We start from the raw sequence: 12634 nt of genomic DNA on the forward strand, positions 1-12634 counted from the left end.
CGGGGGCGGCGCGGCCGGGCCGGACGGCGGCGGCCAATCGCGGCGGCGCCGCCGCCGAGCCGCGCCGGGCACGGAGCCGATAAATGCTCCCGGCCCCGCGGCCGCCGCTCCCCGCCGCACCGGGGACACCGCCGCCGCCCCCCGCCCCGCCGTTCGCCCGCCCTCCCCGCGCTCAGCCGCGCCGCCCGGCGGGGCTCCGGCCCGGCCCCTGCCCTCCGGTGCGGGGCAGCGCGGGTCACTGACAAAGGGGCAGCGGCGGAGCTGCCTCCTCCCCGCCCCTCGGCGGCATCCCCCACCCCCTCCGGGACCGCTCCTGATTCGGCGGGGCCTGCTGACAGCGCGGGTCTCCCCTAGATCAGCCCTCACCTGGATATAACCCTGCCGGCCGCTGCCGCTGCGATGACAACTCTGGCCGGAGCTGTCCCCAGGATGATGCGCCCCGGGGCCGGGCAGAACTATCCCCGCAGCGGGTTCCCGCTAGAAGGTAAGGCCGCCCCTACGCTGCTCCCGGTCGGGAAAGGGATAATCATTCTGTGTCGGGACGCCGGAACAAAGCGGTCCCCCGGCCCTCCAGAACTGGCGCACGGAGTCCTCCAGGACAGCCAGCCTGCTTCCCCTTGGGTTGTCAGAGCAGGGTTTGTCCCAGGACGGGCACGGCTCGGGCGGCTCCGGCCCCGCACCCTGCGAGCGGCCCGTCCCGCGAGCAGGAGGAGCCGAGCGGGAGGTCGGCAGCGAAGCCGGCCCCGGTTCTCTTAGTGGAGTGAAGAGGGGTGATTTGGGGAGCCCAAAGTTGGGGAAAAAGTTAGGGAAAAAAATCAGTTCGGAAAGAAAGCAATGCGAATCGGAAGGAAGTTTAGAACCGTGGGTCGGCACCGAGCCGCTGCGAGTGGCCGCTCTTAATCAAGGTAGCGGCCGTGCGAGGGCCCCGCAGTGCCGGGGACCACCAGGCCCGTGCCCGAGGGAGGACAGGCGGCCGCCGCGGCTCCCACCGCGGCTCCCGGGGCGGCCGAGCCGGGCCGGCTCCCGCGCCGCCGGGGACACTGCGGCCTTCCCGCACCGCCTCCCCGTTCTCCGCCGGAGTCAGGCGGGCTCTGAAAGCCGGCTCCGGCTGAGTGCAACAGGTGAAGCCACGGCCGCCTTCCTCCCCTGTCCGCCGGGCCGGCGGCGGGGTCTCCGCGGGAGCTGCGGGCCCCGGGTGCGCGGCGGGGCGGGCGGGGGTGAGTTGCTTTACAGAAAAGCAACGATAAAAAAACAGTAACAACAACAACAACAACAACAAAAAAAAAAAAAAAAAAAACAAAAAAAAAAAAAAAAAGACGCAGCAGTATCCGGAGACGTTAACGCCATTTACCCCCCTGCCTCCCTTCCCTCCTTTTCTAGTCTCTACCCCTCTAGGCCAGGGCAGAGTCAATCAGCTCGGAGGAGTGTTTATCAATGGCAGGCCTTTACCCAACCATATCCGGCACAAGATAGTGGAGATGGCCCACCATGGCATAAGGCCCTGTGTCATCTCCCGCCAGCTGCGAGTGTCCCACGGCTGCGTCTCCAAAATTCTCTGCAGGTACCAGGAGACGGGCTCCATCCGGCCGGGGGCCATCGGCGGCAGCAAGCCCAAGGTGAGCCTCTCCCGCCCGCCCGGAACCGGGCAAATCCCGGTCGCGGTGGCGGGGAGCGAGTTCCGCCCAGGCTGGTCGGCACCGGGGTTAACAGTCGGGACGGCACCCAGGAGGGCCGGGGGGACCGTGCGAGACCGGGGGTGGACGCAGACACTTATGGGACACAGAACCCCCGCCGTGTCCCCTCCTGTTGCTCTCAAACTTTCCGAGGTTTTAGAAAATATTGTTGGAGTTCTTGGCGATAGTATACTTTTAATTAAGGAAATGCTATTAAAAAAAAAAAATCCCAAACGAAAATGGGACGAAAGGGGCTTTTTTTTTTGAGCGCTTGGCTTCCCAGGGCCCCGGGTGCCCCGCGCTCATTTTCCCCGCAGGAGCGCAGGCGGGCTCGGGGCTGCGGGACGGACCGGGGCGCGATCGGTCCGGTGGTGGAGCTGACCCACCACGGCTGGATCGGGCCCTCCCCGCTTTCCTTGAAAGTGCAACAAAACAACCTGTATTTCTGTCGGTCTCTTTACCGGTCCTTCTCCTGCTCTGTTTACTTTTTCTCTCTACTCTAGAGCTGCGAGTATTTATAGCTACGCCACCAAAAAGTTTGCGCTAACAATAACGGAGACGAAATTTTTTCCCTAGATTAGGTTTCGCGTTCTCTAGCTTTTCCTTTTCACTAAAGTGAAGTAAATGCTTGAGTTTTTATTAGAAGTTGTTGCTAGATTCCCCCCCGCTCCATCCTTTGATTCTTCTAAAGTAGTGAAGCGATGCCCGAACTTTTCCTTTCCATGTTAGGAGTAGGGGTAATTTTTTATAAGCGTGCTACTCAAACGTAAGGCTATTGCCAGCCGAGAGATCGTTCTTTTTGTTTGGTTTTTAGATTTATTTTAAAATCACGAGGCTACCGAAGAAAAATGCCGGTACTCGAACTTCTCCGCGTTTTTATTACGGGGATTTTTGTTCGGAGCTGCAAACTTTGTTCAGCCGAAACTTTACTGACCTGGTGCTTCGTTGCCCGGAGTCCTCCGCTGGTCGTGACCTGGTATTTTCTCGGCCGTACGGCAGCCGGTGCTGCCTAATTCGGGGTTTTCCATGCCGAAGGCTCTGTCACACCTTCCCGGTAGCCCCGGATGATTTTCTGGGACGTTTCGTTTAACGCGGAATGTGTTCGTTTTATGCGGCCCGTTATTACCTTCTGTGTCCCCTTTTCCTTTGCCCTGCCCGCTTGCGGGTGTTTTATATCGGCGTTTCTAAGCGGGGCCGGTGTCGGCTCTCGCTGACGACGGCGCGGGCGGCTCCTACCGGCCCGGAGCTCTGGCGGCGGCAGCCCCGGCTCCCCCGGCCCTACAGACTGTACCCGCTCGCCTTGTCTTTACTGAAGCAGGTGACGACGCCGGATGTTGAGAAGAAAATAGAGGAATACAAGCGGGAAAACGCGGGCATGTTCAGCTGGGAGATCCGCGACAAGCTGCTGAAGGACGGGGTGTGTGACCGCAACTCGGTGCCGTCAGGTACGGAGCGGGGGTTTTGGAGTGTCCTGGAGGGTCGGGGGCGGCCCGGGGAGGTCAGCGCGGTAGCCGGGTGAGCCCCGTCCCCTCGGGATCGGAGCCCCGGGCCGGAGCGGTGCCCACGGAGCGGCCGCCGTTAGTACGCGGTGGCTCCCTCCCGGGAGGATTCCTGCTCTCGGCGGGGTGTTTTCAATTAAATCGCAACTGCATCCCCCTCCCCTCCTCCTCCCGACGCTTCCCCGCCGTCCCCTCCGGGCTGCTGCCGCAGGAGGGCTCGGAGCTTGCCGGAGACGAGGAGCTGGGAAGCAGGAGATGGGGAGCAGCTCCCTGCGCCGGCGGGTTGTTTGCGGGATGGGGCGGGGGGCACGTGGAGCCGGAGCAGTATTTGTGAGGGGTCTGAGGGTCTTTATCACCTCGGGGGAAAGAAAGATTCTCGGGAGCCGCTGTGCCCGTGCTGGAGTCCGGTGCGGGACGGTGCCCCGTGAAATCCCCGCGGGGACGGGAGTGGGCAGCTGCCATCCCTAAGTCCCAACTGGCAGTGGCCGAGGGACACAGGCCGGTGGCACTGATAGGGGACTCGGCTTCCCGGGCTGGCCTGAGAGCCGCAGGGAGCTGCTGGGGACGAGCCGGTCACAGCTCTGCACTCTCCCCCGAAGTGAGCTCCATCAGCCGCATCCTGCGGAGCAAGTTTGGGAAAGGCGAGGAAGAGGAGGCTGAGCTGGAAAGAAAAGAGGTGGAGGAAGGCGACAAGAAGGCCAAGCACAGCATTGATGGCATCCTCAGTGAAAGAGGTAAAGTCTTGCTTGCCCCTGCTCTCCGTGGAGCCCTGTGACGGCCCAGTGCCAGTCCCAGGTGCTGGTGGCTATCACTCCCGGTCTCCCAGAGGTTGTCCTGGGGCCAGCACAGCGGGAGGTGTAGGGCGAGTGAGCGCTGCCAGCCTGGCTGCCACATCCCATCGTATCCCACTCCCCCAGCGGAGCCACCCTGCAGTGTGCAGGAATGGCGCGGAGGCTGGAACAAAGATGGGAGTCACTGCTAGTTTGGCTTTCAATACTCAGGGAGCAGGGAGGGTTGGGGCCACCACAGAGCCCCTCACCACAGCCGTGCAGGGGCTCCTTTCCCAAGCCAAGCAAAAGGCTGCAGCTGCAGAGAAGGGGCAGTTGTAGCAAAAGCCTGCGGTGTCTCAAGTCTCTGCAGTCTGAACAGGGCAGGGAGACACATGTTTTGGTTTTTCTGCTCTTAAAACGGCTGGGAAGAGCATGTGCTGGTGTTTGGCCCGGGACTGCGAGGAGGTTGCAACCTGAACAAGGCGGAGGTGAAGGGCTGCTGCGGGGAGACAGCTGCTGCTCCCGTGGAAGCCATGCCTGGCTCCCGGCCGGGCCAGGGAGCAGGGGCAGGCAAGGGCCCGGCCCGGCCGCCTGTGTGTGGAAGTCGCTGCCCAGCACATGCACAGGCACTGGAGAAGGCGAGACAAAAGTACCAAATGAGCTGGTCAAACATTTGTACAACTTTTCCAGCTTTTACAAAGAAGGCCTTCTATACACAATCTACACTTGGAGATGAACTTGGAAAACAAAGAGGGGGGAGTCCATTGAAACTCACGCTTTGGCTTTGCACAGACAAAGCTTCAGCTAGCAGCAGCTTGATGTGAACAAAAGAAGGCAACCTTTTTATAATTCAAGGAGAAAAGAAGAGAAAACAGCCCCACAAAAGGCTGAGAAAAGACATTATGGGCTTGCAATGAGGGATGAATTATTCAATGAGCCCCTAATAGCTGACGCTCCACGCAGTTTTATGGACTCTCTAAAGTGGAAAAAGATAGCTGATTTTAGCGAGAAAATGTTAATAGCATTTCTAGGCAGCAAGGGATGCTGATGCCGTGCAAGAACAACAGAAATCCGTTATTTGACAGTAGGACATGTCCTTGTTTTATTAGAACAAACCCCTAAACCCTCTTAAAACTTAGTTTTCAACTGCTATTAAAACTTTCAGGGAATCCTCATCTTCTGTGTGTTTGTGTTTGCAAGGAGGTGTGTAATACAGACATGCAGAAGATGCTAACAAAATTAGAGATTTTAAGGCCAGAAGGCACAATTTGCTTGCCTGGTCTAGTTGCCCTGAATGACGGGTCCAGGGTTCCCTCCAGCATCTCCTTCAACAGAGGATTTTTTCCAAGATGTATGTGCACCAAGGGAAAAATAGCTACATTCAGTGTCCTAGTTGTTAAATAACTAGCTTTGCTGCCTTCTTCAATTTCTTGACAGAGATTAGAAACAGAAGATAGTAAGCCTTGATAATATCACTGCTTTATGGAATGAAGAGTGGTTAGTAGCAACAGCAAGAGAAAAAATATTGATATCAATATAACCCATCCTTCTGTTTCTCTTTGAAACAGTCTTCCTGTTCTTTGACTGTCTGCCCTTTAAAGTGGGGCTCCTGATTTATTATAAATCAGTGTCTGGGTGCATGGCTGCCTTCCACCAGCCCAGGGAAGCCCCAAAACCCTTTCAGGAAAGCCACTGGGGCTGGTGATGTCATGCTGCAAGAGTGGCTTGCTCATGCCTCCCAGCACAGTTGTAGGAGGAGGCTGCGATGTACCCTCTCTCACTTTCTGTGGATATGAATGTCTAACTTTATTTGTTTTGAGTTCAATCAGTAGCAATTTTCCCCTTGATTACATGGGGTAGTGTAGTCCTCTCCTGCCCTAGGCATGCAGGTTTTTGCTGCGTGAACGTGACCGGACAGTTCTGTGGAAATGGCAGCTTTGGTAATCCCATCTGTTCTGTGACAGTGGCTGGGAAGGCTTGGCAGTGTGAGGGAGAGTGTGCTCTTCCCCACAGCAACGCCTGCTCCCCCTCCCTGACTAGCAAGCTGTTGCTTAATCTCATTACCGGAGTGGCTGGGATGCTGCAGTGCGAGCGCGCTGCTGCTCCAGAAAACATTTGTTGCCTTACTTGTGCCCTGCATGGAGTGTGGTACTACAGCCACAGCACACCAGTGAGACCATTACAAGAAAAGAATAACCATAAAAGAAACCCACCACTACTTTCTGTATCTGACCAACAAAAAAAAAAAGTTCTGCTTCGACTCCATTGCCAGCAGAGGAGCTTTGATTTCAGTCCATCTATAAAAACAATCCTGTTCTGTTACTAAAATAACTGGCAGTGCTCCTAAGGATTTTGATGCTGCAGGATCATATTTGCCAGCACCCACTATCTTGGCTACAAGGCCTGATGTGGCAGAGGGTGCCTGCTGGCAATGCATCTCAGATGCCCTCTCTGACACTCGGGTTGCTTTGTGGAATGTCCATGTGCTGTGCGGCAAAACCCTCGGGTGCCAGCTCACCCCTGAGTGCTCTGTGTTACAGAAGGGAAAAAAGTGCGGGGTTTTGTGCAATATGAGGAGTTTTTATTGCTCTGTTCTTGGGGGCTTGAGGTACCCCGGAGCTTGGGTGCCAGGGAGGGCTGTGGAATAGGTCAGAAAGTGACTCCTGAGGCTGTTCACGATGGCTTTTCTGCTCGGGAGCACACATTAGTGCTGGACTTTTGCTGGCGCTGCCTGAAATCTCCTCACCATGGGCCTTTGGGTGGCTCAAGGAGTGGCATTTTTTCCAAGAACAAGGGCAAGAGTTGTCATTTTAATGGTAGCTAATTCGAGATTTAGGGAGTATTTACAGCAGAGTGGGATTAGAGAGAATGGAAACATGATATTTAAAAAAAATGTGTGATAGAAACAGCAAATCATTGGAATCTCTCCCACCACATATATGGGTGTAGGTAAACTTTTGTATGGCTGGTGTGATTCTGTTTCAGCCTCTCTTCTTGGACGCTTACATGTGATTCTCACACCATTTACAGATGCCACATGTGCAGCCCCGTACGTGCTGTATTTCAGTGTTTCTGCCAGCGTCACCCTCAACTCTGATTCTGGGTATATATTTAAAGAAAACTTGATTGTTTAGAGTGTGTATCAGGAGGCTGATAGCTCTATAACAGCATGTCTGTATTTCTGCACGCGTGATAACTTTTTTCTTAAAGGCACAAGCCATAAATAAAGAACACAAGAAAGTTTTGTGCCTTTATGTGGCACATCAGGGCTTATTTTTAGCATAACCACTACAGAAGAGGGACTTGCTTGTACCTTTAGTGGGAGTTATGTGCGGCATGGTTTGCTGACTAATCTGGTAACTCCCCCTTCATAAAATAGCTGTTGTTTTCTGGCAGGAACCAGTGGCTTTCAGCACTGCAACGATGGGGCAGAGCTGGTCCCCGGCCGCTGCGAGCGGGCTGGGGAGGGGGCTGGGGCTGGGGCCGGGACCCCCCTCCTGGCCTCAAAGGGGGCCTCTGTTCCCAGCAGCGGAATTGGCCCTCGGGCCCTGTCCTGGCGGATCCTCCCCCAGTCATGCGCACCCGTCCAAAAAGGGCCCTACTCATCCCAAGCCTCTACCCTTGGCTGTACTGAGAGCAATTCAGGCTACAGCAGACTAAATTGCCTCCTTTATTTTCTTCTTACTTTCATCTTGGACCAAACCCTTCCCCCTTTCCCTCCCCTTCCTCTTTTCTTTTTTTTCTGTGTGCCTGAGGCTCACATTAATACAATTTCGGCACCACCCCTATTTTAGTGTGTGTATGTGGGGAGTTTGAAGGGGTAGGAAAAAAAAGGACCTTAGCACAAAAGCCCCGCTCAGCAGCTTGAAAGTTCAAGCTGCTGCTGCCTCTCTAGCTGTGTGATGCTTTTCCTGTTTGTGAGTTTTGGGAAACATTTTTGCTTTGTACTGTAATAGAATTAGAGGACAGATGCTGACTGTAAACGGGACACGCGACTACCAGCCCCTAGCTTAAATATTTAGATGCAATGTTACAATTACTGACTTGATGCAGGAGGCTTTGAAGTGGTGGCACATGATCTAAAGGGTAGCTCGAGCTAGATGGGCTGGCAGATGTTTTCATTAGGGTTGGTCAGTATCATGCAGCCAGTTATTTTTAGATTGCTAAACTAATAAAGACACTTTATTAAGGGAGAAGATTAAAATGGAGGCAACAGATACCCGTTTGAGTCATTCATTTCTACATAGTAGACTGTTGGATTAGTGGCTGGAGCATGGGATGAGTCAGATGCTGAGTTAGAATTTGGTTGCAGGGGTTGGCCTGGTTTTGCTCCAGTGTCCTGTCCCAAGGTGCAGCGGTAGGAGGACTTAGGTGCTGTGTGAAATGCTGTTGTGGGCTGAGAAGCACAGTTTGTTCCCCTGCTCAATGCTCATGGTAAAGATTCACTTATTGAGTGAGGTGTGATGGCTATGGCTGCAGGCAGTTATCTCCTTGATCCTGACATTTCCTGCAGAACTCCATATATTTGGTCACTAGCAGGTCTAAGAAATCAACTCGTGTCATTTGAGCAGTGTTGTTTTTGGGGCTCTCAGATCTGACAAGAAAATAGTACTTAATTGAGAAAAATTCCCTAATGAGTCCAGAATTTGGCTCAAGGGAGACAGTGCTAACTATATTTTCTGCCTGTCTTTTTCCCCTTCTCTTTCCTCCATATCTTAATAGTGAGAGTCCAGGCGGAAAAGCCAGGTATTGCACAGGTGCAAATTGGTGCAGGTGATTCCATGCAAACCCAGCACTGATTTGTTTCTTCTGCCTGACCCATCATCATTGTGGGGCCCTGGGCCAGGCTTCTTCTTCCAAATAATTATTCTGAAATAATAATAATAATAGCAATAATAACAACAAATGACCTCAGCATTTAATGACCTCACCATCAAGTGAGATGTCCCAGCATGCTGAGCATTTTAGAAAAGTGCTAAATGTTTGACTTCAGGGTGACTTTAAAGTGGAGTTTGCTCTTCCAGAGCTGCCGAGGGCAGCCCATTCCCTCCTGTCTTGAAGTGTGGGATTTTGAGGAGAGTGCTAATTGTCAGACTAACTGCAGGCTAATCGTCTGACAAAAGCACCAGTAATATTTCCAGCTGTGGGAAGAAAGGGTGTTAATCTAGCAGCGACTCTCTGAAGTAATATATGTACACATCATCTCCTTGGCTTGAAATCATGATTTTATTAGTGGCTTTGAATGTTTTGCCATCTTAGGGACGCTTTCTTCAATTCAAGAGTCAGCGCCTGTTCAAGCAGAATTGCTGTGGGCATCCTTTCCAGTTTATCTAATTGCATCTATCTAGAACAAAGCTGAATGTTATTTCAGCAAATGTCAGGATTGCTTCACACAAAACAGTCGATTAGCTTGAATTTGTACCCAAGTTAGCACCTTATTTGGTTGCTTTGAAAATCTTCATCTATTAGACTAAAAGGGTGTCATTCCAGAAAGGCAGAGGCAGGAAACAGTTGGTTGACTTCGGTGTGGCTAGGACTTCTTCTGAGAAAGTGATTTATGTATTTGATTTTCCTATGATTGCAGGATCTGTGATGTCAGTAGGAATTTACCATAATAGACATCAGGCTTTTCTTGGAACTAGCTCTGTAATGTGCTGAGGAACTGCAGCTCCCGGGGAAATCCTCAGGTTCGGGATGTAAGAGGGGATTACTCGGTTACTCTCCAGTCCTGCAGATGCAGCGACGGTCCCGAGGAGTCCCACTCAAAGAGCCTATTCATGTGTGTAACGCTGCTCACGTGGGCCGGGGCAGGCAGGGATGGGGCCCAAATTGGTTCTATTCTGTTAGTAAAGAGTGCCCACAAGTCACAAGAGTGTGGCTTTAATCCCGAGTGAAACTCCGGCAAAACTCTCACTGAGGGCAAGGATCTTTGTGTCTCAGTTTACACAGAGGTAGCAGTGGAATCAGAAGACAGACAGAGGTTTTAATTAGATAAAAAGCTAATTAGCATAGTGCTGTAAGTAAAAGCCAATATCGATAAAATTCTTAAAATAAATAATTTCCCGTGCCTCAGTTTGAATAGTGATCCTCTGTTACATCATGCAAATACAAGAGTTTTATCTAACACTTATTTGGGGAACGTTTAATTTGGTTTGGGTTTACTTATTGATAAGGGCTGGAACAGGGTTTAGGAGAGGGAAGCCAATAAAGCTGATAGTGATAAATTATGATGAGTCCCCAGAGCTGTGTAATAAAACTGCATTGGGAAATGAAGCAGAACTACAAAGTGGTCTCTGGTTAATTTAAGAAGAAATTGAGTGAAACACAAAGCAATAAATCAGAGCAAGCCAGTCAATGTGAATTTCTCCATGTAAATGTCACTTTAAATCCTATGTAGCAAACCTATGTGGCCAGAGAAAGAACAAAATATAGAAATAAAAATGCAGGATACTTCCAAGTGGTCCCTGAACGCTGAGCTTTCTGGCTAATAAAAATGATGTACAGTAATGTAATTCACCACAAGACCTTGTTTAGCCTAGTGTGAATGTGGCATTTTACTTTACTTGCCCTGGAGTACTCCTGCCCCATGCTGTTAAACTAATTCAGCTTAAATCACTCTGCCTAGAAAAAAGTGAAGTGTAATGAAATTAAAACTCACTGAGGACACATTAGAGTTAAAGTGTGTCATGTGCTGGGATTATTTAGTTTGGGGAGTTTGATGTAATTGTTGACAGGTCATTTATTCATCCTAGTAAATAAAGATTCACGAACTATTAAGAATGTGCATATATAACTAGTAAGACAGTAAAAGGCAATTAAGCAGTCAGTTTAATGTCTTATCTTGCTGGTTGCCCTACAGTTGTTTTACAACTAGGAATTAAAATTTGAAAAGAAAGTTTTCAGTGTCCCTGGCCAAATATTGATTAAGTAGTTGTTTGCTGATGCCATTGTGGCACATAAAAAGGCCAGTGGTTCTGCCCCTTGTTGTTCATCTTCCATTGTTGCTGATTCTTAACCTCGGAGATCAAAGGAGGATCATTTCAGTTTATCTGTCTTGGAAAATCCTTCTTTCTTCCTAAACCCGTATGGATTAATGGCCAAATTGTCTTTAATGAGATGTGAAATTTGAATGGAATCCTTATTTTGCATGGTCTGTTGGATGTATACACCGTATTCTCTTACAGTTTTGCGGGTTTTTTTTCTTTAGCATTACTGGATTTGATTTTTTTTTAATCACTTTATTTTTAGTATACAGCACATTGAAATGTTACTATTGTAGCAGATAAAATACAATGTACTTAAATGAATTTTACTAAAACTATTTTTATTGTATGTAATCTTTTTGATGAGTGTAGCCTAAAGGGAAAAAAAGTTTTCTTCATATACCAAATCACATAAGAGATAAATAGTCCAGGGCTGCCAATAAAAGAAAGGGAGCTTGAGAAGACAGCCCATTCTCCAGACTGAGCTCTCAGAATATAGGGGACACAAACGAGCTTGCAACATTTGTTTGGTCATTTTCTTCAGTTTGGATTTTATGGCCCCTACTTGCCTCAGCTAGAATGGCTGTGCTGTCCCTTCTCCCAAAAAAAGGGAAGTTGGATTGACGAGGCTGCACAGAAAAACAAGCTAGAGCCCTTGAGAACAGTCAGTTCTTTGTTGCATGGCAGAAAGCTATATTTATTTCAGAGATAGCAAAATGTATCCCACCACATCCTCAGCAGAAGAGGCTGTGCAATCTGGATGTGTTTTCTTGTTATTATGATACGAGTTTTCATCTGAATTGTGAGGTAGGGGAGTGTTAGACCCAGGTCCCACTGCATCCACCAGACACAGAAATTTAGCTTCACAAACAGTAGTAAGAAGCCTGGTGAAACCAGAAAGCCTCTCCTGGCGTTGCATTAATTTTTAGGTGCGTGGGTGGACCTCTGCTGTTGTGAAAAACAGCAAAGTAAAGGATAAGAGAAAATTTTTTAATCATCTTTAATCATCTTTTCCTCATTCCTTTTCTTAAATACACTCTCCCATTCCACGCTTCCATTCTGTCTGGTTATTGCTGACTAAAATATCAGTCCATGCATGCTTTGCAAGTACTCAGCTACTTTAGGAGACATTTTGACCCAGAGTAAGAGCTAACACTCTTTGAATGCATTTTAGATACAAATTTCCTCAAAGTCCATGAACTCAACATTTTTGTTTCCATAGAGATCTGTGGTGAACACAGCAATATTCATGCTACCTTTTGATTTTTTTTTTAACAGATATTTGCCTGGTTGTAGACTTTCTGCCAAACATGATCAATGTTTATATCATGCACAAGCCCATATAAGGACTAGTCTTACGGATTTTTACATTTATGATATGTCTCATGTTGGATGTCTGATCTAAAAATGACTATGTAGTAATTTCTTTATCAGATGTATTGTCACATAGATGGCTGTGGTTTGAATAGTATGAGGAATAAACTGTCTGTGGCTGACAATTCTGCAAGTAGACAGCTTATTCAGCCCCTGTCAAATCTTATTCACCTTACTTAAATGAGCAGGACTGTTCAAGCCAATATAATCGGAATCTCTTCCACGTACTAGCCTGGAAAAGCAATAGCAACCACAGCTCTTTTGGCAAAATTACTCTGCACTTTGTTAAAAATGTAACCCACCTACCCCCTGCCAGGCAGTAGCACCAACCATAC

The 12634-nt window shown here is 49.8% G+C and overlaps 1 protein-coding gene across 4 annotated transcripts in view; it reads left to right on the top strand.

Annotated features, from left to right (window-relative positions):
• The first annotated feature begins 277 nt into the window (after positions 1–277).
• Positions 278–12634, top strand: part of PAX3 (paired box 3) — a 73349-nt gene continuing 60992 nt past the window's right edge. The window contains exons 1-4 of one of the 4 annotated variants that reach the window (XM_068200962.1): positions 278–484; positions 1381–1616; positions 2989–3118; positions 3772–3906. In XM_068200962.1, the coding sequence (XP_068057063.1) occupies positions 400–484; positions 1381–1616; positions 2989–3118; positions 3772–3906 (586 nt within the window). In that variant the 5' untranslated portion in view covers positions 278–399. The remainder of the gene's footprint in view (positions 485–1380; positions 1617–2988; positions 3119–3771; positions 3907–12634) is intronic. The other 3 variants (XM_068200963.1, XM_068200960.1, XM_068200961.1) reach the window with 3 other exon arrangements.

The sequence above is a fragment of the Anomalospiza imberbis genome, chromosome 10, assembly GCF_031753505.1.
Source record: "Anomalospiza imberbis isolate Cuckoo-Finch-1a 21T00152 chromosome 10, ASM3175350v1, whole genome shotgun sequence".
NCBI lineage: Eukaryota > Metazoa > Chordata > Aves > Passeriformes > Viduidae > Anomalospiza > Anomalospiza imberbis.